The following is a 27,860-nucleotide window of genomic DNA, read 5'->3' as shown; positions in this document are numbered from 1 at the left end:
AAACCAAACCCGAGAAGCGCCTTCCTTCAGGGGTTTAAGTGGATTTTGGGCACCGAAGAGGCTCAGGAGCGGGGCACGGAGAGGCCCAAACCGGCCTCGGCCGGGGTCTCCCCTCACAACCACGGGGCGTGGCCTGGCCTTATGGGGCGGGGCCAAGCAGCACAAGGGCGTGGCTAAGGTAATGCGAGTGTTAGTGGGCGTGGCCTAACGTCAGGGATGGAATTGTAGGCGGGGCTTACACCGCGCTCTATGGACTATCACTATGAGGGGGCGTGGCCTAGGGCGTGGCCGGCGCGATGTGGGCGTGGCCGCGTAACGCAGTGACGCTGCCGCGGCCCGGCCGGACGAAGCGGCCGCCATGGCGAGCCAGTCGCAGGGGATTCAGCAGCTGCTGCAGGCCGAGAAACGCGCTGCGGAGAAGGTGGCCGAGGCCCGCAAGAGTGAGTACGGCACGGCCCGGCACGCCAGGCCCTGCCGCGGGGATGTGGTGGCAAGAGAGCTCGGCCCGGCCCGGTCTGGGCTGGCGCGGCCGCTTCAGGCCTTGCGGCCCGGCGCTGAGGGCGGCGGGGATCCCCCAGCCCGGGTGTGCTCAGGGATCCCCCAGCCCTGCCCCGGGTGTGCTCAGGGATCCCCCAGCCCTGCCCCGGGTGTGCTCAGGGATCCCCCAGCCCGGGTGTGCTCAGGGATCCCCCAGCCCTGCCCCGGGTGTGCTCAGGGATCCCCAGCCCTGCCCCAGGGTGTGCTCAGGGATCCCCAGCCCTGCCCCTGTGTGCTCGGGGGTCTGTGGGACCCCAAGAAAGCAGCGCTGGAGGTTCCCCAGGAAGGCTCAGTGGCTCAGTGAGGATCGGAGCCGCACCGGGACCCTCCTGGCAGAGCCCAGTTCAGGAGTTTGGGGGCTCCTGGCTCTCTGGAGGACATGGTCACCATAACCTGGCCTTGGGTTGGGGCTTGGCTGTGCCTCTCACTGTCCTTCTTGCCTTCAGGTGGTGAAAACAGTGTGTTTCAATATCAGTAATTAATAGAGCTAGTCTGTTTCCATATCAGTAATTAATAGAGCTGTTCATTCCTAATAGATCCAAGTTCGGTTCTCCTGTTGTGCAAGAGAAATTCTGGTTGCAAAGACCCCCAAGTTTGCAAATCTTTTCTGCTTTAAACAAGTACATATGTATATCCCTGTTTATATGTCTGCTCTGGCTTGCAGTTCAACCCCCTGACAGTGTTGCAAGAGGAAGATTTTTGCAGTTCACTCCAGTGGTGATAATCTGGGAGGGAAGAATGTGGTGGGAAGTCCAGGAGGGGAAGTTGAGGCAATGGCCAGGACTGCTCTTGGTTTCACAGCTGGTCTGGCAAAACTAAGGTTTAATGCTCTTTCTATTGGGCTTTTTTTGGGGATCTCACAAAAGCTGCACACTCACGTGGATTGGGGCAATCCTAAACACAGGTACACACTTGGAGAATTTACTGGGAGAAGCCCTGCAGAGAGGAACTTGGAGGTTCTGGTGGGTGAGGGGCTGGACATGAGCCTGTAGTGCCTTCATGGCCTTTAGGGCCAGACACATCCTGGGCTGAGCCCAGAGTGGGCAGCAGGGCAGGGGGATTGTGCCCCTGTGCCCAGGTGAGACCCCACCTGCAGAGCTGCCCCAGCCCTGGCCAGCACAGGGAGGAGCTGGAGCTGCTGCAGAGATCCAGAGGAGGCACCAGAGCTGCTACAAGGGCTGGAGCCAGGCTGGGAGAGCTGGAGGTGCTCACCTGGAGAAGAGAAGCTCCAGGGAGAGCTCAGAGCCCCTTCCAGAGCCTTAAAAAGAAAAGGAGGGAGAGAGACTTTTTATATGGAAAGTGACAGAGAGAGTGGGGTTAGGTGGGATATTGGGAATTAGGAATTCTCCCCTGGCAGGGTGGGCAGGCTCTGGCACAGGATGCCCAGAGCAGCTGTGGCTGCCCCTGGATCCAAGGCCAGGCTGGGCAGGGCTGGGAGCACCTGGGACAGTGGGAGGTGTCCCTGCCATGGCAGGGGTGGGATGGGATGATCTCTAAGGTTCCTTCAGCCCAAACCAGTCTGGGACTCATCCTGTGACTAAGCCAGAGCTGATGTTGCCTGATATGTCCCCCTGCTCTCACTGCTCCGTGGTGGGAGCTCCTGGCTCAGTGACCTTGGCCATGGTTTGCTGGGCTCCTCCTGACATCAGCACACTCAGGGAGGAGCTTGGTTTGCTCCTGCAGAGGGAGCAGACACTGTGGTGGTGGCTGTGCATGAGGAAAACACACTCTCAATGTTTTCTCCTGTTTCTTTGCCTTGGTTTGTGCTGCGGAGCAGGGAAGAACCGGCGGCTGAAGCAGGCCAAGGAGGAGGCCCAGGCCGAGATCGAGCAGTACCGCCTGCAGAGGGAGAAGGAGTTCAAGGCCAAGGAGGCAGCGGTTGGTGTTCTCCATCACTCTCTTGTTTCCAGCCCCTGGGGCTGCCTTGCCCTGGCTCCATCCTCAGGGTGGAGTGAGTTACAGCAGAGCACTTCCCCAAGTGCCTTCCTGTGAGGCACAGCCACGTGTCCCAGAAAATCCCGTGGAAGTGGCTCAGGGCAGGGTGTGTTGGTCTCAACTGGCAAGGAAAGAGCTTAATGAGCTCCTGAGTGACAGCCTCCCAAAAGCTGCTGTGTGCAGCAGTGTCCAAAAGAGACTGAGCTCATTGCTCCTGTCACAGGCTCATTTCCTATGGTGCTGACATGGCAGAGACCACTTGCTGTGTCCCTGGTCACCAGAAGGGAAGGGTGAGATTTTTATAAAGATTCTCCAAGGGTAGGAGCAATGGGATGGTGGGAATTGTGCTTGAAGTGACTCCTGGGTGTTACTTTTCTTGCACTCTCTAGTGCAGTTGTGCCCAGGGGTTCCAGCTGTCTGTACAGCAGGACCCGTATTTTGGGCATTCCTTAAAAACTCATGGGATAAATGGCAGGGAGTTGGAACAAGATAATCTTTAAGGTCCCCTCCAACCCAAACCATTTGATGATTCTATAAAAGAGGATAAAAGGCAGAGGGGCTAATGATGAAATATGTGGACAAGTTTAAGGTGAAATCTGAGCAAAAAATGCAGCAGTACTTTATTTTATATTAACATTAACATTAATGTTCCCTCAAAAAAGATTAATGCGTGAGATGCTTCAGAATAACGAAATACAGAGCTTGGCATGGTGATTCCTTTTTTCCTTTGCTGTTTGTAGGCCCTTGGCTCCCATGGCAGCTGCACCACTGAAGTGGAGAAGGAGACTCAGGAAAAGATGAGTGTAATCCAGCAGAACTTCCAGAAGAACCGGGAGGTGGTGATGTCCCAGCTGCTGTCCCTGGTGTGTGACATCAAACCCGAGATCCACGTGAATTACCGCATCAATGGCTAGTGCTGGCAGCAGGGAGCAGAGTCCTGGCACTGCTGGGAGTCCAGGCTGAGCTTCAGGTGCAATGTACAGCTCTTAGCCATACCTTCCCTGTCCTGCTTGTCCGTGTGTTAAATTATTTCAGTGAGCCCTTGGAGTTCTCTTAGTTTCTCTTTTGACATGGATTCAGAGCTTGTTGAAACATGAAGTGGCCATGTGTCAGATGTGTGCTGAGTTATTAAATAGATATTTTCCAGCTGGCACAGGAGTGATCCCTTTCCCTGGTGATAATATTCAATGAGAAGTTTCCCTCTGTGAAATAGAAAAGGGAGAGAGCTGCTGGCCTGTGTCAGTAATTGTTAAACCTGTATTCCTGTTGACCAAACTGCATTTCTCAGTGTGTTGTTAAACCTCTGCACAGGGGTTAAACCCTGTAAGAAGAATTCTCTGGCTGTACAAATCCTGGCTGAACATTTTCAGGTGCTTGAGTTTCTCTGTAATGAATCCTCTGTATATTCTGCTGTTAGCTTGAGGTACAAGTCTGGCACTATGCCACCTGAAAGTAAAACACTTCACTCCAAAGCCTCTGCTCAGTCTGGTTCTTCCTGCTCACTTGTTCTGGGAATGCTGGCAGGTCTTGCTGGGCACCTTGCAAGTCTGGACTCTGCAGAGTGACCATCAAGTGTTGATAAAAGAAAGTTTAAGAGAGACAGCCAATATCTGAAGGTCACAGCAGGTAAGTTAAAACCCATTACAGAGCTCCTCCTCTTGGCTCCAGTCTGATGCTTTACCTGCCAGATCATTCTGAAAACCTTCAGGAACAAATGTTCTTGTGACCATTAGGGGAAATAAAATGGTGCCAGTTCATTGGAATAGTTTGATAGCCAGGTGCTGCACAGTAATTACCCTTCCCTGGGTCCAGTGCTGGTCACTGCGTGTTTATACCAAGGTCATCCTGAATCCTGCAGCATCCTGTGCCTGGGAACAGAGGGAAAGAAGAGTTCTGGAGTTGTCTGCATCACTTTCCAGCTCTTTAATCAAAGATACACACAAATAATTGAGAGGTTTAATTTGGTTTCTTCCTCTTACCAGCAGAATATTAAATGCAGCTTTGCTTTTTTGTTGAGTTCAAATTCCAGGCTTTTTGTGGAAAAGGGACCTCAGCATGTCCCTGATCTCGCCCAGGAGTTGTGCAGGTTGGGATCTTTGCAAGGAGCCTCCTGGATGCTGTTGTGTTCCTCAGACAGAACATCTTAATTTCCACAGCTCCTCAGTGAGGCATTGCAAAGCCTCTTGGACCTCTGGAATTGTGCTAGGGAGGGAAAAAAGCAGGATGGATGTGGATGTGAGACCTGCAGGCAGCTCTGGGGTCTCCTTGTCATATTTTATGGTAGTGCAATGTACTCCTGGAAGGATCTCTTCAGGAATTGAAGCTATTAAACGGGTTGTAAAATTCAAACAAACGCTTCTTGCAAGGTGAAATGTGCCAGGCTAGGAGAGAAGCCAGGTGGGTACAAGCAGAACAGGATCAAAGCAGTTTTAATCCATGTGCTGTAATGTGGAGAGGTGTTATGGCCTCATAAAAGGTTGCAGCCATGGTAATTTCACTGTGTCCTTTGGAGATGAGACATTTCTCCCTGTTGAGAGCAGGTGCTCAGGCTCCAGCAGGACACTCCTAAAGCCCTCCTTGCTCCAGGCTGTAATTAGCAATTTCATTCCCTCTCTTATCAGTAACAGACTGAGACTCTGTCCAGAAAAAATGAAGTGTGTGCTCCACTTTCTCATATTGCTTCATAAGTTTTCCTTGGTTAATGAGGACTTTTATTCTTCTTTAGAACAGAAGCAGGAGAAAAAGGGGGGAAAAAATTCACCATGATTATATCTCCTTGGCAAATGTGCTGTGAAGAAGCTCCCTTTAGAACATGCAGAAGTGTTAATGTCTTACAAGAATAATAATTTTCAATAATACTTCCCTGAAACTTAACTGTTGAGAGTGACTCCCAACTTTGCACTGAAGGAAGCATTTCCAATTACTGCTCTCCAGGAAGGCTGCCTTGGTTTGTGCAGTGATTTTATTTCCAGTTGAGATTCTTTCATCTTGCTCTGTGTGCCTAAGCCAGGCTGTGCCAGGGAAATGCTCTGCAGGAACAATCCTGACACAGGTATGGAGTGGGACATGCTGCTTCTTGCCCCTGAAATCTGATTTTTGGGGCATTTTGCAGGAAGTTTGAGGAGTAGGAGTGAAGCCCACAGCAGCTGTTAGAACAAATTTGTATCTGAATACTTCCTGCTGCTCCTCTACCCAGAGGAGTGTGGCTGCTCCATCCCTGGAAGTGTGCAGGGCCGGGTTGGATGGGCTTGGAGCAGCCTGGGATAGTGGGAGGTGTCCCTGCAGGCAGAGAGAAGGCAGGGTGATCTCTGGGGGTTCCTTCCAACCCAAACCACTCTGGGGGTCTGTGACAATCCCTCAGGACTGAGCCACAGCCTGCTTGTGTACCACAGAAAGAGCAGAAGCTGCTTTGGGCCCACACACCTCTGTGAGATTGCCTTGATCTGGGCTCCCATCCCTGGAAACAGCACCTGGCTCCTGCTCCTGGGGGCACTGCAGTGTGAGAGTGTCCAAAGGAGAGACACAGGGATGGGGAAGGCTCTGGAGGGGCCGTGAGGAGCAGCTGAGGGCTCTGGGGTTGCTCAGCTGGAGCAGAGTGAGGGCAGAGCTCCCCGGGGCTGCAGCTCCTCCCGAGGGGCAGCTCCCATCTCTGCTCTGGGCCAGGGACAGGAGCCAGGGCACGGCTGGGGCTGGGCCAGGGCAGCTCAGGCTGGAGCTCAGGGCAAGGCTCTGCCCCCAGAGGGTGCTGGCACTGCCCAGGCTGCCCAGGGAATGGGCACGGCCCCGAGGCTGCCAGAGCTCCAGGAGCCTTTGGGCAGCGCTGCCAGGGGTGCCCAGGGTGGGGCTGCTGGGGGGGCTGGGCAGGGACAGGAGTGAGATTTGATGATCCTTGGTGTCCCTCCAGCTCAGGGTGTTCTCTGATCTTGTGATCTTATGAAATAAAGGAAGGAAATCACCTCTAACCCCAGCTCTGGGGCCCAGAGAGCTCTCATTAGTGGGGCAGCAATTCTGGCTGGCAGTGCTTTAGCAGGGGCTCCCCTGGCAGCTGCATTTGGGCACTTTCACAAGCAGGGTGAGGACATTTTCCTGCTGCTGGAGGTCCAGGGGCCCTTCCCCTCTCTGCCTGGAGCTGCCAGGCTGGCTGTGCTGGGTGGGAATTCAGGGTATTCCAGGGGCAAGCCCACATTTGGCAACCTTAAATTCCTCATTTTTCTGCTTTTGTGAGGTCAGTGCACAGTTCCTGATGATCTTCATTCAATCTGGAGCTGTTTTCATGGCAGATCCAGCCCAGTGAGCTGCTGGCAGTCCCTCCATCCCTTTCCTGCCATCCCCAGCTTTGAGCTCCTGTTGTTTTCTCCCACCCTGGAGCCCAGCTGACCTCAGAGCAGGCAGAATTTGGAGACCCTGCAGAAAATGCAGCAGTTCCTGGCCCATGGGAGGTATGAGCAGCAGGATGGGGTATCCCAGGTGCTGTCCTGCTGCTGTGGGGCAGGACCACCCTGCAGTGTCCCCTGGAGGTGACAGATGACTGTGTAAACATAATGCAGCTCCTCTCCCTTCTCTCTGCCTGCATTAAACCTGCTCTGTTTTCCCTTTTTGCTTCTTTTTTCCTCCTCTGGAATCTCTTTCCCCTTTATCTCTCCTCACTAGCTCTTGCATTAATGCATAATAGGAAAGACAAGGCAAAAACCTGCTGGTCCCAGCTGAGGTCTTGGCTTTAAAGTCTTAAAGAAAATAATATTGAGAACTCTCCAGATCAATGTTCTGCTGAAAAAGTTTTCCCAAACTAATCCAAGGAAGGAGCACAGTGTAATGTTTCTTTGAGGTTGAAAGGAGAAAGTGCTAATTTCATGCAGAAAAGATTGTATCTTGGACTAGCATAGGAATAGAAAATAAATTGGTATTAAATTACATTCATCTGCCTCAAAATAATCTAATAAAACATCTTCTGGATCAATAGCTGAATCATTATCCCAGGCACATAGCAAGCTTTGCCTCTTTTAATCTGAGATTCAAGAAAAGAGGTTTTTGCATTATAATAGCAAAAAGAATAATACTTTAAGTCTTCATAAGAAAAAGGCAGAAGTAGGAAAAAAAAAAGATAAGAATCAGACTCAGTGCCTTAAGCAAGTGTCATTCTTCATTTGAAACTTGTAATTTATGGGTAGTGTAAAATAAATTTTTATATTTAATGACTGTCAATCTGTCAGCTTTGCTGACAAAAAAATCCAGCAACGCAGAGTGAAAGGACTTTGTGTGCAGGAAGGGAGGAGAAGGGCAAGACAAGGCTTTCAACAACTTTGTTCTCCTAATTAAGGCTCGCTAGGGAAAAAAATAGGAAAGAGATGGCACAGTTCTGCCCTGAAAATGCAGTTTCATCAAAAGAAAATGAGATGTGCCAATGTTGGCTGCAGTGTGCACAGTCCAAACAAGGCTGATGTGGAGAAAAACTGCAACCACATGCAGATTGTGGTCAAAAAAAAAGCTGGAATCACAGGGATGTGGATTCCAAATACTGCAAAGGAGCTGAGTTTATCAAAACATGGAGTAAATACAGAGAGAATGTGGTCAGAATAGGCAAAAGCAGACTAAATGTGTGTGTCTGGTTATTTAAAGCATTGAGACACCAAATAGGTGCTGAAGAGTGACCTCAGAAATGACATGAAGGATGTGATAAAGGTGAGGTTATTCCTGAGGCTGGATGGGGGAGATGGGCACTGTCAGCCTGGGACAGTCCTCAAATTTCTATCTTGAAAAAGCAGATTTTTTCATTTCCCTGCAATCAGCCTCCCTGTAATATATTCATTAATGCAGCAGGTGGAACAGGGAGTACAATGTAAGTCCAGGGCACCAAGCTGGGAAGAGATACAAACAGTACAGAGCACTGAATCACAACTCCAAATGATCTTGATAAGTGGGAGAAATGATCTGAAACCAATAGCCTGAGCCTCCCTACAGGGAGGAGGAACTGAGGAAGGTGAAATCAAATACATCAGCTGGGAGCAATCCATGAGCAGCTGCACAGCACTGCAGGAATTTGGGAAAATGGGCTGGGGGGACCCCCCAGAGGCAGCAGATGTGGTAAAGGGAGGGTAAAGCCAGGCTGCACAGGGCTGGGAGCAGCCTGGGCTGGTGGAAGGTGGAATCAGATGGGATTTAAGGTCCTTCCAACCCAAACCATGCTGGCATTCCAGCCTCTGGTGATCCCAACACTCAAGTGAGCAGGAGTTTGCTGCTGGAGGTGCTGATGCCAAGACCTTTTGTGTCTTGCCAAGCAAGAGGGGCACAGAGGCTGTGCTTCAGTTTGTTATCCTCACTGCTTTCAAGTGATTGTCCCACAGGAATTTGCTTGGAGCATTTCCTGCAGAGAGCTGGCAGTGCTTGTGGCTTCTGGTGTTCCCTGTCAGCATCTCTGTGTGGGTGAGGAGCAAACCAAGCCAAAACTTTTGATGAGGAGCATTTGCAAAAGAACTCAAAGCTTCCCATGGCCCTGTCTTGGGTGGGGATTGGAGCTGGGCCTTGAGCTGGTGACAGATTTATGGGATTTTTCCCAGTGCCTGGATGGTGTTGCTAGTTTCCAGTGGAACAGGATCCCATGAGTGGCTCTGGAATTGTTGCCTGTGGAGCCACGTGATGGGCTGAACTCACAGCTCTGGAGCAGAACCCATCCCTCCAGAAGAGCAGCCTTTGCTCCAGGAAGTGCACACAGACACTGCAAGAGCTGATTTTTCATTTTCTTTCAACCTTCCTCCCCTGGATTTGCTTTGTTCCAGCCCTCCATGGATCCTGCAGCTTTTGGGCAGCTCTGACACCACAATTCTCAGGCCAAGGAATTTGGTTTTCACGGTGTCTCAGCATTGTCAGGCTAACAACTCCAGCATGTGCATCTGACTGTGCCTGAGCCTCCTGCTTTTCTTCTGGAGCCGCTGGAAGGGAAACTTTCTCCACATCAGCACAGCCTGGTTTGGGGAGGGCTACAGCTCCTGCCCTGCTGTCATCCCTGTTCCTGAGTGCTTTCCATGACCCTTTGGTGAACAGTGACCTCTTGTCAGCCTTGAGATCTGTATTTGCCTCTTCTGATGTCTCCAGCCCTTCTTGAAACACTCACAGGAACTGATGTGGTGCAACTGCGGGATTTGTAATTCCTGAATCCTGCCTGGCTGATCCTAGAGGAGGAGGAGGAGGAGGAAGGGGAGAGCCTCCTGTCTCTGCCACTCTTCAGCTCCTCACATTCCTCAGGCTCCAGCTCCAGCTCTGGACCCCCACCCTGCTGCAGGTGAGGAGGAGAATCTCCCCCTGGGGGTGTGCCTTTGGTGTGGGAACATTCTGGGGAAGCACAGAGGGTTAAACCCACATTTCTGAAAACCAGCATGGGAACACTTCTGGGGAAGCACAAAGGGTTAAACCCACATTTCTGAAAACCAGCATGGGAACACTTCTGGGGAAGCACAAAGGGTTAAACCCACATTTCTGAGCCAGCCACAGGCAGTCACATGCACCAGGGAGATTTTGCAAGTCCCTGCGTGCAGCTCAGGGTGAGAAGGGGGAGCCAGGGGCACAGGGCTGGGAAATCCCTGCTCCAGGAGGCACAGGGGACACAGGGACCTCACCCAGCACCTTCCTGCTTGGGGGTGGCACAATGTGGCACCTGTGCAGTGCACAGTGGGACAGTGGCACCTAAAGGACAGGGAGGAGGAGGAGGCTGAGCTGCATTCCCAGCACCAGGTAAGGCTCTGCTGGCTGCTCTGGGAATGAGGCAGAAGGACCTGCTGGGTGTTTCTCTGCTGTTTGGTGAGGGCTTGGAGGTGTCCAAAAAAGAAGGAAGTGAATTGACCAGAGGGGTGTTGGCATTGCATAAAGAAAAAGAAGAAATGTAGAGAACACAGAGCCTGGGAGCAGGAGAGGAGAGGCTGCTCCTCGAGGTGCCTCAGGAGGGATCAGAGAGAGCTTTGGGGGGATCCAATCCCCCAAATGGGCAGTTCTGCAGGGAAAGGCAACACAGCCAAACTGTGCTGCACTGAGAGGTAAAAACAAAGCTGCTTTGGCTGGGGAGCTCCCAGCATTTCCCTCCTGGGGATGGCTGGGCTGCTGCACCTCCACCGTCACCTCCTGTCCTCCAAAGCCCCCAAGTCCTCGTCATCTGAGCCAGAGAGCCTGGATTCATCTCCAAATGGATGTGCCAGCAGCAGCAATGGGGTGGTTGGTTCTAATCAGGTTTTACTTCAGTTTTTAATTTATTTTTTCTTTAGTTTCCTCTTTGCGTCTGTCCTCTGTGGGCTTTTCTGTCTTGATTTTACACTCCCTTCTGTTGGGTGGCAAAAGAGGGAAAGGAGTGAGAAAACCCAGTCTGATTTTGGTGCTGGGATGTGCCCTGTGACACGTGGTGCCCATGATCCCCATGGCAGAGCTGTACCCAGGGAACCTCTCCTCACCTGTGCAGGTGAAGAGCAGGTGCTGTGCCCATCCTGTGGGCACACACTCCCTGCTTGGATCCTTTAAGTTTTCAGGGATGCTTTAAGTTCAGACTCTTTAGGATCCTATAAGTTTCAGCTTTTTAAAGGAATTTTCAGCCCTTTGGGTTTTTTTTTCCCTTGTATTTCCATGTTTTCCCCTTGTATTTCCATGTTTTTCCCCTGTGTTTCCAAGGTTTTTTTCCCCTGTGTTTCCATGGTTTTTTCCCCTGTGTTTCCATGTCTTTCCCCTGTGTTTCCAAGGTTTTTTTCCCTTGTGTTTCCATGGTTTTTCCCCTCTGTGTTTCCATGTTTTCCTCCTGTGTTTCCATGGTATTTTCCATGTTGTTTTTCTTGCCTCCGTTTCCTTTCTGACATTCTTCAACCAGAAACTGTCCTGGCTTTGTGCAAGGGGGTAAATACAGCCACAACCATCAGAAAAAAATAGAAAAAAATTCAGAAACAAATCAATCCCCTTTGGAAAGGAGAGTGGGTGAGATCTGTGAGAGATTCCTCCCACCAGGAGACAGCAACAGGCTCCTGGTTTGAGCAGAGGTTAAATAGTGAGTGGTGGTTTTGGAGAGCTGGAGTGGGAGGTAATTGAAAAATAAACTCCAGAGTCTTCCAAGCGTTGAACAGCCACCCACAGGTGCTGGCAGGAGGTCAGAGAGCTGTGTCAGCAGGGGAAAAACACCTGGAAAACCTTGGGCACTGAGTGTGCTGGGAGAACTTCCAGAGGAGAGGGGAGGGGAAAGGAAAGTAGAGAAGAAGAAGGAAAAGAGAGGAGAGGAGAATGGAAAAGAGAAGGGAAAGGAAAAGAGAGGAGGAAGGAGAAGATAGGAGAAGAGAAGAGAAGATAAAGAGAAGAGAAGAGAAGAGAAGAGAAGAGAAGAGAAGAGAAGAGAAGAGAAGAGAAGAGAAGAGAAGAGAAGAGAAGAGAAGAGAGGAGAGGAGAGGAGAGGAGAGGAGAGGAGAGGAGAGGAGAGGAGAGGAGAGAAGAGAAGAGAAGAGAGAAAGAAAAAGATAGAAGAAAGGAAAAGAGAGGAGAGAAAAAGAGAGGAGAAAGGAAAGGAAAGCAGAGAAGAGGGGAAGGGAAATCAGAGGAGAGGGGAAGGGAAAACAGAGGTGAAGAACAAGGAAAAGAGAGGAGAGAGGAGATGGGAGAGGAAAGCAGAGAAGGGAAGGGAAAGCAGAGACCCTCAAAGGCTTCACTGCTGTGGGTGGGAGCTCCTGCTTGACTGTGCCTTCAGCAGATGCATTTTTCTGCCTCATCTGCACTTCTCCCCTCCTGTGGTGAGGATCTGTCCCTGTGTCATTTCCAGGGAGGGGCATTTCCACCAGCTCCAGGTTCTTCTGAAGGTAAAGAGGCTTGGCAAGGAGAAACCCTGCCTGTTCCTTGCTAATTGCTTGCAAAATGTGAATGCTGATGGATGTCAGGATAATTTAAGGAATGTTTAAGGATAACTTTTCCACCTCTCATCAAAAACCAAACATAAAAAGTGAGTCAGTGTATACTGAGCTCACACTGGCCAACACCAGGTGCTGACATCCCCCAGGAGCAGAGTCTCTGTTGTTATCCTTTATTTGCTGTCTCTGCAAGATTTGGGATGTTCTTTTTCTCTTTTCAGGGCTAAAAAATGCCTCGTGGCTCATGGGAAGCAGGAAGGCAGCAGTGGGAGTAAGGGTTTCACAATCTGCTCCCCACTCAGCTGCTGTGGGGCTGCTTGGTGTTTCCCAGCAGGGAGAGAGAGAAAAATGCTGAATTAGAGAGAGAAATGCTGAATTTCTGACCAGAAAACACAGGAGACACACCTTCAGCATGGCCCAGAAAAGTCAGACTGGTGGAACTGAGAAAAATGGGTCCTCCCTCCTGTACAGCAAGAATGATCTCAAGGAAGGAGCCCCGCAGTGGGTGCCAGGTAAGGGAGTAGCTCATTGCTAAAGGGAGAGGCAGATCTGAGCTCAGTGTCCTTAAAATAACCACTGACAGATTTTACCAAAGATGCTCTTTAACAGCATCTCACTTGTGAAGGTACCAAAACACTGTGGATGTTTCAGCAGTTTGGGAAGGGGATGGAGATGCTTCGAGGTTTTTTTTTAATGCCTGATATGCAGGAATGAACAAATCAACCTATAGACAAGCAGTCCCTACAAGGCCTTTCCTTTTGACCTTTGAAGCTGATAGATCTTTGGGAAAATTGACCTGTGCTGGGGGCAGCAGGGCAGGGGGATTGTGCCCCTGTGCCCAGGTGAGACCCCACCTGCAGAGCTGCCCCAGCCCTGGCCCAGCACAGGGAGGAGCTGGAGCTGCTGCAGAGATCCAGAGGAGGCTCCAGGGGGATCAGGGGATGGAGCAGCTCTGCTGGGAGGAGAGGCTGGGACAGCTGGGATTGTGCACCTGGAGAGGAGAAGCTTTGGGGGGACCTCAGGGTGGACTTGCAGGGCCTGAAGGGGCTTCAGGAAAGATGGAGAGAGACTGTCCAAGGGCCTGGAGTGCCAGGACAATGAGGAATGGCTTTAAACTGACAGAGAGTGGGTTTAGATTGGATATTGGGAAAGAATTTCCCCTGTGAGGGTATGAGGCCCTGGCACAGGGTGCCCAGAGCAGCTGGGGCTGGCCCTGGATCTCTGGAAGTGTCCAAAGCCAGGCTGGACAGGCCTTGGAGCCCTCTGGCAGAGCCATGGATTGCTGTTCACTCACACCCCCCACACCCTCCAGCAGAGCCTCATGTTTGCTCTCAGTGTCCCCCTGGGGAAGGAAATTAGGGTGAAACCTTTCAGTGAAGCAGGATCTCAGCCACTTCCTCAGGCCCAAACTCTTCCTCTCTCTGCAGCACAGCTTGTGTAAGCTCTAGGTGGGTGCCAGATGGGCTGCCTGGAGATCACAGCTCTCCTGTGCTGCTCCTCAAATCTAGGACAGGCTGTCCTCACACTCTTTAGGCTCCTGACTTGAGTCTAGGATGCATCTGTGATCCTGCCCTGAGCTGACACTGGAAGAGCCTTGAGCAGAGCCACACTTGCAGCCACGCTGCTGGGGGGCCTGGGGGTGCTCCAGGACTGCCCTGCCACATTCCCAAGCAAACGGATTGCTGGAAAGCGCTTGAATTCATTGCTCTAGTTGGTTTTTATGGTGATGGGGGTCTCCAAGAGGGCAGTGAGCCTCAGCACCACCGAGCAGCCTGAGCCCATTGTCCCTCCATGTGGTGGTGAAGCAGCAGGCCAAAGGCCTCCAGACCAAATCCTGACTCGAGCCAAGAGAAACCATCAGAAAGCCAAAACTGTTTTTTGAGAAATCCAAAGCTGGTTTGTCTACAGCTCCAGGGGCTTCCAGATGGCCATGGCCATGGTAAGGGCACCACAGGTTGCCCAGCCTGGCACTGGGTTCTTGTGCCCAGGGAGGGAGCGGGGCACAAGAACCCAAATCCTGGTTCTAACACATCCCTGGGAGTTCTCTTGGCAATTCCAAGAAAACCCACCAACAATGTGTTAGAACCTGCTCCATCCAATTCCAAAACTCGTTTTCCCTGAGAAAGATCTCTAAGAGTGTGGAAAACAAGTTGTTTGAGTCAGGGTTTGGTTTGTAGGCCTTTGGCCTGCTTTTGACCTCCACACTTCCAGTCAGGGGTTGCTGAGGCAGAACATGGTTGGGCTGCTGATCAGAGCATCTGTTATCTCATGTTATCTCTGGCTGCTCACTCCTGGGGATGTTTTTTGGGGTTTCCTCCCTTTCTGCAGTCTGTTTCCTTCCAGAGGGTTTCAGGCTGCTTGCAGAGCTCCTTAGCAATGGCCAAGGAGGAGATTCTGGATCAGTTTAAGTCACACTAGGGTGGTTTGTGTTCTCAGGCTCCCTTTTGCCAGGAGCTGCCTGGCTGTGGATAAAGCTCCCCAGTGATGTGCTCATGGCTCTTTTGGGCTCTTGCAGAACCCCCCCAAGGCCAGGTGCTGCTGGTGCTCAGCATGGACAACACCTGCCCCAGCTCCTCCTTTGACATGGACCTTTGTGCTGACAAACTGCAGTCCCTTGGCATCCAGGTGAGCTCCCCTGGGAGTTAATTCCAGCTGGATTTGCAAAATTTGCATTTACACCCACGGCCCAGATGGCTTTGGGGTTTTTTTTTGGTTTGAGATTTGCTTGTTTCAGCCCAACTTCAGTCTATTCCCTGTGGGCTGGAAGTCAACTGGGATGAACTTGGCTTAAATCTCTGTGAAGAAACTCTTTGAAGATAGTTTGGAGTGAATTTTGCTTAAAATTCACTCTGATAGGGCAGAACATCCCTGGGACATCTGCCTTGTCTTGTCCTTCATCACAAAAAGGCATTTTCTTCCCTTGTGACTGTCCCTGCCCTTCCCAGGCAGGTTTTACTCACTGCAGCTGAGGCAGGAACACAATTTTGGGTCTGTGGCAGCTCTGTGGGTGGGATTGGAGATGCTCCCTGTGGGAGGCAGCTCTGGGACACACATTTGGGGTTGCAGAGCCCCACGAGGAGTTGTAGTGAAATGTGAGAAATGAATTTGCAGAAAATTTACACATAAAATTTATACATGCTATATAAAGCTTCTATCAAACTTTAAAAATGTTCCATAAATTCATTTCTCACAGTGAAACAGCAGGCCAAAGGCCTACAAACCAAATCCTGACTCGAGCCAACAAACCATGAGAAAGCTGACAGCTCTTGGTGAGAACAGAGTCCTGCAGCAGAGAAAAACAACTTGTTTGCCCTGAGAAAGAGCTCTAGGACTGTGGAAAACAACCTGCTTTCCCTGAGAAAGAGGTCTAGGGCTCTGATAAACATGAGCCACTTGTATAAACTGTTTTTACACTGTTAGATAGAAAAATGAAAACTATCTCTCACAAACAACTTTTCCTGCACGTACACTCTGAAGGTTTGAGTGACCAATCAATACAGAATAACAATTTGTTACTGACCACTTGGGAGTAGACAGGGGATGTTCTTAAAAAACCCTATAAAAGGGGATGTGAGAAATAAACTGGGATGGATCCTCTTTTTTTGCACCATACAACGTGTCCTGCATTGTTGGGAAAGATGAAAGTTTGACAAGAAAGTCTCACAGCTATGTGTGCTTGGCAGCAAGATCTCTGAATGTAGAACCTGAGAGCAGAATAGAGATGGAAGCAAGTTTTAATATAGAAGAATAACAGATGTCTAAATTAAGAATTGCTGAGCCAGTCTTAGTGGACAACTAAAAAAGCAAAGGTTAATTTGAGCTGGAAGGAGATTTTATGACTAGAGCAAAGGATATATATTGACCACAAACAAAAAAGATGTTTTTACCAAGTAGAAATAGGTCTCAGGAAAAGCAGAAAGATACCACAGGCAAACAAACATGTAGATGTGACAAATAGAAAAATGTCATTTCAGTGGCCTCCAGCTGGATAATAATTAGCATTGGTGCCATGATTCACAGAAGGCTGATCAATCTCTTTATTATATATCTCATTATTAAGGAACCCATTGCTTTTATAGACAGTTATGATACACCTGGACCCAATTGCTCCTCCAATCCAAACACCATCACCACTGGCTAATTAAGAAACCACCCTTTGGTAAACAAAGCTCCATAACACATTCCACATGTGCACAACAACAGGTGCAGCAAGTGGAGATAAGAATTGTTTCTCATTCTTTTCTCTGATCTTCTCACAGCCTTTCCCAGAAAGGCCTGGGAGAGCTGTGCTGCTCTCTGTGGCCAGAGAGCTGCTGCCACAGAAAAAAGGTCTAAAAATTTTTCACTGCAAGAAAAGAGAAGAACAACTTTAGCCTTAAACTCTACCATGCTAACTCATGTGGCTGGATAATATTGACTGTAATATGGTAATGATAGTTATGATAGGCTATAGGTAATAGTAAAAGTATTGTATATGATGATGATTGATTAGCATGTAATAAGATGCTCAGCAAAGAAAAAAATATATAATTTTCTTTATATAATACATATATATTTTTCCTAATATATAATTTCCTTTATGTTAAAACATAATATAAATATAAAATATAATATAAAATATTTTAATTCAGAACCAAAGGGGCTTCAGTCTTGCATAAAGCTGTAGCTGCCAACTTTACCACAACCCATGGCTGCTGTAAAATACAATAAACAGCATTTTGTATACAATAAACAGCATTTTGAAGAGCTGTAATATACAATAAACAGCATTTTGTATATAATAAACAGCATTTTGAAGAGCTGTAATATACAGTAAACAGCATTTGTAAGAGCTGTAATATACAATAAACAGAATTTTGTATACGACAAACAGCATTTTGTATGCAATAAACAGCATCTTGAAGAGCTGTAATATATAATAAACAGCCTTTTGAAGAGCTGTAATATACAATAAACAAAATTTTGTATACAATAAGCAGCATTTTGTAGACAATAAACAACATTTTGAAGAGCTGCCTGATGTCCCCCATCTCTCATCTCAGGCTCTTACACAACATCCTTCTTTACTGAGCCCCAGCACCCAGGAGCTTTGCCCAGCTGGCTCTGCTGGGGCTGGAGCCCACCCTGGAGGCTGGCTGTGGTTCTGTGTCTGTTCCTGGCAGGTGCCAATGGATCCATGGAGAAGGCTGGTCCAGGAGGGAGTGCTGAGCCCCCAAGTGAGGCGGTACCTGTTCTACAGCTCCAGGGGCTGCCAGATTGCCATGGCCATGGTGAGGGCACTGCGGGCTGCCCAGCCTGGCACCCGGGTTCTTGTGCCCAGGGAGGGAGCAGGGCTGGGCAGCAAATCTTGGTTCTGACACGTTCCTGGTGGGTTCTCTTGGCAATTCCAGTCTTGGGACTTCTGCTGGTCAGGATGACCCCAAAATGCATTAGAAAATCTCTTTTCCCAGCCCAGCAGTTGAAGAAGGAGTCAGAACTCCTCTATTCTCATTCTCAAGGTTGTTTATTGTTTCTTATCTATAAAATTCTTTCTCTGGCCTGTCGAGGTCCATTCAGCAGGTCAAACAGAGGCACACTGACTGCCCTCAGGGTGGTGTTATCTTTTTATACTAAAACTACGTGTACATTATTTACCATAACTTTCCAATACCCATCACTTATGTTAGACAGTGAGCTTCTACCTTAAACCAATCCAAAAGTGTCACCACCACAGCAGAAGATGGAGGCCAAGAAGAAGAAGGAGAAAGCCTGGACATGCCCAGATTTCTCCATCTTGCCTCCTGAACCCCCATTCTAAAAACCCCAGTAAATCCACTTTTCACCCTGTGACAAGCTAACTATCATTCTACTTAGACTTTTGTGGCTTGCAGATCCTCATATAAGGTTGGTAATTTTTTCCATGGGTCATAATCAAAGTCACAGGTGTCTTGGGCTCTGTGCCAGGGGCTCGAGCAGTTCAGGACAGCCAGAGGGATGTCCTGAATTCCGACATTCCAGCTCAAAGAATTGCTGCAGATGGAGGGCAGCGCCTCTCTCCACCCTGTTAGTGAAGTCCCACCAAAGTCTGGTGTCTTGTCTCCACCCAGGCTGTCCATGGGTGACCAGCACCTACAATAGGCTTGGTTTAGAACTTGATTTTAAAGACCTGAAGGCATTCTGGTCCTGATGTTAATTTAGACAAACAAATCAGTCAACTTTTGGTCTTGTCTTCTGGTGAAAGAAACTTCTTCAGAGACCCAACCACGAGCATCTGCTGTGAGGCTGGTGCTTTGCAGTGTGCTGAGGGTGTGATCAAACCCAAATATTATTTATTTATTTATTTATTTATTTATTTATTTATTTATTTATTTATTTATTTATTTAATTGTTTGTTTGTTTGTTTGTTTATTTGTTTATTTGTTTATTTGTTTGTTTGTTTTGATAGCCATTATGCAAATCTCTTTTCACTGATACTGGGAATGTTCAATGTTCAGTTTTGAGGGGTTTGGTGCACCTGAATTTTGTCATTATGAGATGATGCCATGCCCTACATGTCACACCTGCTCCTAGGCAATCTCCTGCCCAAATCCATCCTCTCTGAGGTGAAGGAATCCATTTTTCCCTGACTTTAACCCAGCCCTTTAACCCTATGTCAGTGCCCCCTGGTTGAGCATTACTGTAATGGAGTGGTGTCTGCACCACCTTGAAATAGGAACTTTCTAAATCCAGGCACTCTGAGAATTATTATCAATATGCCTCAGTGAGTGCATTCCTCATCTAAATGGAAGAACTCAGCTGAAATCCTTCCTGGGGATGAATCATCATTAATAATTCACTCTTTGTCTTTGGTGAGTGGTGATTTTTTAAAATAAACTAGAGCTCACTCAGTCCTTCCAATCCTTTCTTTGCTCTATTTATTATTGGAAAGAAATTTTGTCCTTTCTCACCCCGTGAAAAATCTCATGGGACCTAATTTGTAAGGGAGAAAGAATTGCTATTTCCTTCTTGCTGTGACTTTTCTCACTTTCATGGGTTCGTGACTCTCACCAGCCTCTTTATTTTCCCCCAGGTATTCTACATCTCTCTCTGGACAAACCTTTACTCCACCCTCCAGCTGTGTTCCCTGGGCCACTCCTGGGGGGCTGGCGTGCTGGTGACACTGGTGGCCCTGGCTCTCACTGTCCTGGTGATCCTGGTCATTGATGGGCACCACAGGAAGGTGAGAGGAGGCTCCTGGAGTAGGAATGTGGAGAGAGGGGAGTAGGATTCCTCCTGCTGGGGCATTTCCTGGCTGCAGGCAGAGAATACAATGATCCAGGGAGGAGGGAACAATTTTACAGCACTCAGGGAAGGCAAGGGATGTTCTGCAGCCAAAGGAGGGGATGGAATGCTTGAGAGGGAAGGGTTGGAGCTGCTCAGGCTGGCTCAGACCTCCTGCTGGTGGAGAGCAGAGGGTTAGAGAATCTCAGCCTGGTTTGGGTTGGAAGGGACCCTAAATCCCACCCAGTGCTACCCCTGCCATGGCAGGGACACCTCCCACTGTCCCAGGCTGCTCCCAGCCCTGCCCAGCCTGGCCTTGGGCACTGCCAGGGATCCAGGGGCAGCCACAGCTGCTCTGGGCACCCTGTGCCAGGGCCTGCCCACCCTCACAGGGAACAATTCCCAATTCCCAATATCCCATCCAGCCCTGCCCTCTGGCAGTGGGAGCCATTCCCTGTGTCCTGTCCCTCCATCCCTTGTCCCCAGTCCCTCTCCAGCTTTCCTGGATCTTCTTTGAGCACTGAGAGGCCCCAACAGGATTACCCTGCAGAGCAACCCTTGCAGAGCGTGGATTGTGCTCCCAGCTCCTGCCCTGCTCCTGGTGATTCCTCCTTGCATTCCCTGCTGCCTCTGGCATCACTGGCACCATTTCTTTGGCTGAAGAATGAGATTGAAAAATCTTGATTCAAAATCCAGAGGGGGATATGGAGCAAATTATTCTTCCAAGAGGAGACCAGGCAAATGTGGGGGTTCAGAGGTTCGGGAAAGGAGATTGCTGGGGGGTGGAAGGGAGAACATGACATGGAAATCAACCCCACTGTTCTCCTTTCAGAGCTGCAGTATTTGGGATTATCCAGCTGCAGTTTTGCTGTGGATTGTGTTATTTTTCCTTGCATTCTTTAACAGCTAAATGTGAACACAGATGTGAGGCTGGCAGCTGTCAATGAAATCTTTATCAAACACAGCATAATCCTGGGGATTACAGATGTCCTGGATGGACCACACAACATCCTGCAAGTATCCTTGGTGGAAATTGCTCAGGGAATTAGTGGAAATTGGTCAGATCCCTCCTGGATAAATTCCTCCTGCTGGAAACAATTATTATTGATGCTGTGATCCAGAGGATGGCATTCCTAGGATCTGCTTTGTTTCCTATGGGGAGAGTATGAGGAATTGGGATGTTTTTATTTCTTCTGTGAGTGGGGATTGAGATATGCCCAAAAGTGATTGGAAATAATGAGTCTAAAGGATTAAAGTGGGATTCATTAGTGCAGACAATTGTTCCTAAAAATGTGTTATAATTATGTGCCACTGATGATTCTGCCTATAGGCAGAGGGATAGCAAAGTTCCTATGGCAAAAAACCCCAAAAAACCCAAAAACCAAACCAAAAAAACCAAACAAAAACTGAAAAACTGCTAAAAAAAAAAAAAAAAAAAAAAACAAACAAGAGGGAGAAAACCAAACAGTCCCCCAAAAATTCTAACATGGAGAAAAACAAAACCTTGGGCTCATTTGCTCCTTTTCAGAGAGGATTTTTCTGCACTAGACAGGGATTTAGGGGAATGAAGAGAGTTTTAAGGCTCCAAGGTGTTGAAGGAAGGTGAAAGAGACACAGAGAGAGGCTTAAAATACAAATGGAGAGAGAAGCCAGAGTGAAGCAGAGAAGGGGACAGGGAACACTGCAGGAGGGAAAAGTCATTCAGGAGGAGGAGAAAACTCTGAAAAACCTGAATTCCACATTTGCAAACCTGAATTCCACGTTTGCAAACCTGAATACAACATTTATTCAGGACAGCATGGTCCATTAGAAGACTAATCCAGGGAGCCTTCACCCCGACCTACCTGTCCCAAAACTGCCTGAGAGCAGCAAATAACCCAGAGATTTACAATGGCTCTGTCTGCTCCAATGTCAGATCCATTTTAACCCTCTGGATTTTGCATTTTTCCTGCATCCCTGTGCTGCTGGCAGGTGCAGCAGATGCACAAGGACATAGCTCTGGCTGCCTCAGCTGGCAGGACTCACATCCCCAACACGCTGCTCTTGGAAAATTCTACTCAAAAGTGTCCCATGACCAGCACTAAGAATGGGCAATTTTGTGAAAAATCAGTGGAGTGAATCCCTAGAAACAAAGGAGAGACAGCAGGAAGGGGTTTAGGGCAGCTGAGGGTGTGGGGTCACTGAGATGAGCGATGGAAATGACCCTGGCTCATCCCAGGCTGCAGGGGCTGAGGGAGGAGGACTGGCTGCTCTCTGCTTCCCCTTTAGCTTGGGGTTTTGTCTTAGCCCAGACCAGCCTGGCTTCAAACCAGCCACTGGTTTAAAGTGTGGAATTCAGGTTTACAAATGGGGAATTTGGGTTTTTCAGGGTTTCCTCCTCCTCATGTTGTAAGAGCCGAAATGAGGGATGTGGGACTCCAGGGGCTCTCCAAAATGCAGTTTATTCCATCCAAGAGGTTACAGCAGCCCAGGGTGGTGGGTGACAGAGCTGTGCCCACAGCTGTCAGCTCCAGCTGCAGGCAGGCCTGGAGACCCTTTGGGTTTGGTTACAATGCATTATAGACTTTTCTTTGCTGAGCATCTTCATACAGCAGAACCAATCTATACCTTAACTATTATCTATAGCCCATCATAACTACTGTAATTACTATGTTCATGTTACTGCTCTCCAATCACTAAAAGTCAGTACATTACAGTTTAAGCTAGAAGTTGTTTTTCAGTTTTCTTGCAGTGGAAAATTCTGAGATCTTTTTTCTACTTGCAACTTTGCTGACTTGTTTGCCTGTGCTCTCTTTCTGCTTGGTACAAACATCTTCTTGTTTGGGGTGGGTTTATCCTTTGCTCTAAGCCATAAAAACCCCTTTTAACTAACACACCCTTTGCCTCCTTGGTTATCCAGTGAGACTGGCTCAGCAATTATTTTCTTCTATATCAAAACTTGCTTCCATCTCTATTCCTTCATCAGACTCAACATTTTAAAATCTTTCTGCTAAGCACACACATCTGTGAGACTTTCTTGTCAAACTTTCATCCTTCCTAACATCATGGCTTCAAACCAGCCACTGGGCTGTGTTATTTGGGTCCTGGCTGTCCCGAGGGCATCACCTGCCCCAGCTCTGCTCCCTGGGAGCCCAGCCCAGCATCCACAGGGATGGGAGGGGAGGCATGGAGAGATTCCTTCCTTAACCAGCCCCTCCCAGCTGTGCTTTGTGCACTTCAGCCCCCAGCCCTGCCTCCAGGCCCTGGCAGCCCACATCACTCACCTGCAGGGGACACAGGTAAGGGACACTGGGGACAGCCTGGGGACACGGGCAGGGACACTGGGGACAGCCTGGGGACACGGGCAGCTCCTGCCCCAAGCCCGCATTGGGGGCGGTGGAGCTGAGCAAGGACAGAGAAGTGGCCCAGGTCCCCTTGTGGCCAGCGGTGCTGGCACACTGTCCCCACAGGGGGTGACACCGAGTCACTGCTGGCCTGCAGGTGGCCCTGGGGACCTGCCCACCCTGTCCCTGCCTCCTCGAGCTTGTTTGGGCCTGGGATGGAGATGGGCAAGGACAAATGAGTGTTTGAGTACCCTGGGAACTGGACAGACTGGGAGGTGAATGAAGTGCACCTGTCCCTGCCCAGTTCAGCAGGAATTTGTCCAGACCCCATGGAATGTACGTGTCTGGATAATTAACAGTGCAGCTTTAATGACAGAAAGTCATTAGGAATGAAAGGCAAATTTTGGAAGCATGTGGCAACACCTTGGAACAGCTGCCACCTTGAGCTGTCCTCCTGGAAAAAGTGGGATAGCCTGGAGGAACAGGAATTGCTGCATTGAGTTAATTATATAAAAAATTTGTCCTCTTGGCCTTCAGAAAATGTTTTGCTCTCTGTGGGTGAGTAAATATCCAATGAACTGCTTTTGTGGGGTGAGAGCCCTGAAATCTCCAGGCTGCTCATCTCCCTGGAAGCTTCAGCCCAGGGAGGGACAGCAATTCCTGGATTCACACAGGGGATGAGAGAACTCTGTTTTTAAAGACAGGATTCTCCATGCCAGGCTGTGTCCATGTTGCTGGGAGCAGCCACTGTCACTGAGGGCAGCCAGGCCATGGCAGGGACACCCAGCTCCAAGTGCTGGGCATGGGAAACTCCAGGAGTGAAAAATGTGCAAAACAAGAGAAAATTGTACCTTTTAAACTCTGTCCTCAGGACACCACTGCTGCCTGGGATGGGAAATCCTAGGACTTAAATCCATGGTACCTTATAAAGGCTCTCCACAGGACAACACTGCTACCTGCCTTTGGAGAGCCCCAAAATCTCCTTCTCTTGCAGGCAGGCTTGAGGCACAGGCTGAACAAGCTCTGGGTGGTCATGGACGTGGCAGCTCAGCCCGAGCTGGGGGTGGAGGAGGAGGCTCCATGTGAAGAATCCCCTCTTTTATCCAGAGAGGTGACCCTGAATAAAGATCCTGTGACCTGCAGTGAGCTCCTGCACCTCATCCCCGAGGGCCCACCCCAGGTGAGGAGAAATATCCCCTTTATAGAGGCACCAAATCACCCCTGAGGCATCTCAGCTCCAAAACTCATCCCAGCCAGGGGGACACCACCTTTTCCTCCAGCAGAAGCACCTGGAAGCCCACACAGACCTTCTCCAGCCCTGGTGCTGCCAGGAGGAGAAGAAAGCCTGAATTCCACATTTGTAAACCTGAGTTCAAAGCTGTCTGAGCAGCTGGGGATAATCCTTGAGGGACTCATGGATTGGGCTTTTCCTTGCTGGTCCCAAGGGTCCTGTTTGGGAGAAAACCTCCCCCCAGGGACCTGATGGCCCTGCCAAGGCTGAACTGAGCCATGGATGAGCCCAGCCTTTGTTTCCCCTCCATGGAAAGTGCCTTCAAAGACTTGTGCCACGCTGAGCCACAAATGTGCCCTGATTCCTGCTCAGCACGGATGGGATGATTTTGATTTATTTTCCTGTCACTAAGTGAAATCAGGGCAGGCGACATCCCTGCAGCTCTCTGGCTGTCTAGAGGCCAAAACAAGCCCGAGGAGGCAGGGACAGGGTGGGCAGGTCCCCAGGGCCACCTGCAGGCCAGCAGTGACTCGGTGTCACCCCCTGTGGGGACAGTGTGCCAGCACCGCTGGCCACAAGGGGACCTGGGCCACTTCTCTGTCCTTGCTCAGCTCCACCGCCCCCAATGCGGGCTTGGGGCAGGAGCTGCCCGTGTCCCCAGGCTGTCCCCAGTGTCCCTGCCCGTGTCCCCAGGCTGTCCCCAGTGTCCCTTACCTGTGTCCCCTGCAGGTGAGTGATGTGGGCTGCCAGGGCCTGGAGGCAGGGCTGGGGGCTGAAGTGCACAAAGCACAGCTGGGAGGGGCTGGTTAAGGAAGGAATCTCTCCATGCCTCCCCTCCCATCCCTGTGGATGCTGGGCTGGGCTCCCAGGGAGCAGAGCTGGGGCAGGTGATGCCCTCGGGACAGCCAGGACCCAAATAACACAGCCCAGGTTCGGTTTTAATCCAGGTTTAAAACCAGTGGCTGGTCTGAAGCCAGGAGGAGGAGGAAACCCTGAAAAAAATCTGAATTCCACATGTGTAAACCAACCAATGGTTGGTTTAAAACCAGTGGCTGGTTTGAAGTCAGGAGGAGGAGGAAACCCTGAAAAATATTAATTCCCCACTTGTAAACCTGAATTCCCCATTTGCGAACCTGAATTCCACATTTTAAATCAGTGGCTGGTTTGAAGGCAGGTTTAATACGAGAGGCTGGTTTGAAGGCAGGAGGAGGAAATCCTGAAAAACCTGAATTCCACATTTGTAAACTTGAATTCCATGTTTTAAACCAGTGGCTGGTTTGAAGTCAGGAGGAGGAGGAAACCCTGAAAAACCTGAATTCCACATTTGTGAACCTGAATTGCACATTTTAAACGAATGGCTGGTTTAAAACCAGTGGCTGGTTTGAAGCCAGGTTTAAAACCAGTGTCTGCTTTTGGAGTTACGAGGAGGGGGAAACCCTGAAAATCCCGAATTCCACATTTGTGAACCTGAATTCCGGTTTGAAGCCTGGTTTAAAACAAGGGGCTTGTTTGAAGCCATGAGGAGGAGGAAACCCTGAAAAACCTGAATTCCACATTTTAAACCAGTGGCTGGTTTGAAGTCAGGCTGGTCTGGGCTAAGACAAAACCCCAAGCTAAAGGGGAAGCAGAGAGCAGCCAGTCCTCCTCCCTCAGCCCCTGCAGCCTGGGATGAGCCAGGGTCATTTCCATCGCTCATCTCAGTGACCCCACACCAAATAAACCACAGGGCAGAGTGACACAGCTGCTCTAACAGATCTCTTGCTCCCTGCAGGCCATGGCCCAGCAGCTCCTGGTGCTGTTCAGCGCGTGCTACGTGCGGCTCCTGGTGACGGGCCGGCTGCCTCGGGCCAGCCCAGGGGGACACCTGGGCCACAGCAGCATCCCCTGCCTCTGCCAGTTCATCCAGAGCACGCTGCTCTGCTCCTGAGCCAGGAATGACGCACGTCACCCTGCTCTTCTAAGCCTTCTGATGCTTACATTCTTGTAATGGAGTTTCTCATGCACTGTCACCATGATATTTTCTGACAAATCCTTTTGCCAGGATTTTCCTCTTGAGAAGCCTCAGAAAAGAAATGTAAACAATAATTTTCTGATTGCTTGGATTGGGCTCTGGAGGTTGCTTCCCAACAGGTGCATCTTTGACTGAAGGATTGTGAGAATTGTTTTTAATTAATGGCCAATCCCAGTCCAGTTGTGACAAGACTCTGGTCAGTCACAGATTTTTATTATCCATTCTTTTATAGCCTTCTGATGTCTTCTTTATCTTTGGTATAGTTTTAGTATATAATTTTCTTTTAATATAATATATATAATAAACTAATAAATCAGCCTTCTGAGAACATGGAGTGAGATCCTCATCTCTCACCTCATCCTGAAGACCCTCACAAACTCAACAAGGAATGTCACCCTGTTCTTTTAAGTTCTTCTAAGCCTTCTCAAATTTATATTTTTGTAATGGAGTTTCTCATGCATTTTTATGTAAATCATTATTGTTTTTGTATTCTTTTCTAGAAAAGGAGAAATTTGATAGACTGTTAGTTTAACCAGGGCCATTACAGAAGTAACAGTTTCATCCTCCAATTCAGGGTCACTTTTGAAAGTCTATATATATCAAAGTCAAGAAATAAACTTTCTTCTTTTTACCTTAGAAGTTTCAGCGTGCATGGCGTTAATTTCGTGTCGTGACCTGTCCACAGACTCCGGGTCAGAAGGATGAGAGGCCAGAAGCCCTGACTTTATTGGAACCCCTTCTTTTATAGCCTGGTTGGATACAGGGGGACCTGACTGGTCATTTAATCAACACATTTCACTTGATTGGCTAATTAAGAAGACACCCTTTGGTAAAACATCTTAGGAGGAAAACAACTTGTTGAAAACAACACCTGCAGATAGTTTATAATTTGTTTACCTTTCTTTTTCTCTCTGCCTCACTAAAACTTCTCAGACCATGGGAAAGCGTCCCTGGCTTTCCCTCTCACTGACCAGACTTATTTCCACAGTGCTCCACACCCACCACAGCTGGGCCAAGTGACCAGAGGGACACGAAAACACCAAAGCAGAACTGTCCCCACACTCCAGTGTGGAGGAGTCATGGGGCAGAGAAGGAAGCTGTAATCCCTTGTCCTGGATGAACGAGTGGAAATAGGACTCTAATAAAAGATGCAGGAAAGCTGCTCACCTTGGAGAGCTCCTGCCCACCAGCTGGGTGATGAGGAGGTGCCTCAGGGGTCAGAAACAATCCAGGGACAGCCTGGGACTCTTTTGTGTCCAAACCCTCCTGCCACCAGCCATTTCCCCTTCACAGAACCTCATGCAAGCAAAGGCCAGAGGTTTGCTGGGGTGGCAGCAGGAGGCTGAGCCCTGGAGCACCAGGACTTGGCACTTGCCATGGTACAGGATGACTCTGCTCCTTCTCCTGTTGTTTCTGTCAGCAGGAATGGTGACATGAGATCCATCTCCTCCTGCCTCAGGCCCCAGCACATTCCCTCAGCAGCCAGCCCCTAACTCATGATCCCCTTATCAGTGATCTCCACAAAGGACCCCCCTTATCAGTGACTCCAGGCAAAGGATCCCCTTATCAGCGAGGTCTCCACATGATCCCCTTATCAGTGACCTCCAATAAAGGATCCCCTTATCAGTCCCTTATCAGTGACCCCCCCCAATAAAGGATCCTCTTATCAGTGACCCCCAACAAAGGATCCCCTTATCAGTCCCTTATCAGTGACCCTCCAACCAAAA

General features: G+C 49.3%; 2 protein-coding genes across 4 annotated transcripts; both read left to right on the top strand.

Moving 5' to 3' along the window:
* Nucleotides 1-307: 307 nt before the first annotated feature.
* Nucleotides 308-3,944, top strand: ATP6V1G1 (ATPase H+ transporting V1 subunit G1). Its single transcript, XM_058818161.1, has 3 exons — nt 308-440; nt 2,315-2,415; nt 3,213-3,944. Exons 1-3 carry the CDS (start codon nt 359-361, stop codon nt 3,384-3,386), a joined length of 357 nt encoding a protein of 118 aa, XP_058674144.1. The 5' UTR covers nt 308-358; the 3' UTR covers nt 3,387-3,944.
* TMEM268 (transmembrane protein 268) lies at nt 3,933-26,696 on the top strand. 3 transcript variants are annotated; one of them, XM_058818157.1, is made up of 10 exons: nt 3,933-4,098; nt 9,246-9,748; nt 12,551-12,841; nt 14,845-14,954; nt 17,492-17,599; nt 19,378-19,527; nt 20,475-20,585; nt 22,769-22,846; nt 23,886-24,071; nt 25,894-26,696. In XM_058818157.1, exons 3-10 carry the CDS (start codon nt 12,742-12,744, stop codon nt 26,047-26,049), a joined length of 999 nt encoding a protein of 332 aa, XP_058674140.1. In that variant the 5' UTR covers nt 3,933-4,098; nt 9,246-9,748; nt 12,551-12,741; the 3' UTR covers nt 26,050-26,696. The 3 variants fall into 3 exon arrangements, with proteins under 3 accessions (XP_058674140.1, XP_058674143.1, XP_058674142.1); XM_058818160.1 differs by lacking the exon at nt 17,492-17,599; XM_058818159.1 differs by lacking the exons at nt 3,933-4,098; nt 9,246-9,748 and adding an exon at nt 9,884-10,197.
* Nucleotides 26,697-27,860: the final 1,164 nt, after the last annotated feature.

Source organism: Ammospiza caudacuta, chromosome 21 (genome assembly GCF_027887145.1).
Source record: "Ammospiza caudacuta isolate bAmmCau1 chromosome 21, bAmmCau1.pri, whole genome shotgun sequence".
NCBI classification, from domain to species: Eukaryota; Metazoa; Chordata; class Aves; order Passeriformes; family Passerellidae; genus Ammospiza; species Ammospiza caudacuta.
This window is presented reverse-complemented; position numbering and strand designations above follow the sequence as displayed.

Bases quoted from the DNA above. Each gene is read 5' to 3' on its own strand.
- TMEM268 (XM_058818157.1), top strand. From the start codon at position 12,742: ATGGCCCAGAAAAGTCAGACTGGTGGAACTGAGAAAAATGGGTCCTCC. The intron at 14,955-17,491 runs GTGAGCTCCCCT...TGTTCCTGGCAG, and splicing joins TGCAGTCCCTTGGCATCCAG to GTGCCAATGGATCCATGGAG. The intron at 22,847-23,885 runs GTAAGGGACACT...CTTCTCTTGCAG, and splicing joins CTCACCTGCAGGGGACACAG to GCAGGCTTGAGGCACAGGCT.
- ATP6V1G1 (XM_058818161.1), top strand. From the start codon at position 359: ATGGCGAGCCAGTCGCAGGGGATTCAGCAGCTGCTGCAGGCCGAGAAA. The intron at 441-2,314 runs GTGAGTACGGCA...GCTGCGGAGCAG, and splicing joins GGTGGCCGAGGCCCGCAAGA to GGAAGAACCGGCGGCTGAAG. The intron at 2,416-3,212 runs GTTGGTGTTCTC...TGCTGTTTGTAG, and splicing joins TCAAGGCCAAGGAGGCAGCG to GCCCTTGGCTCCCATGGCAG.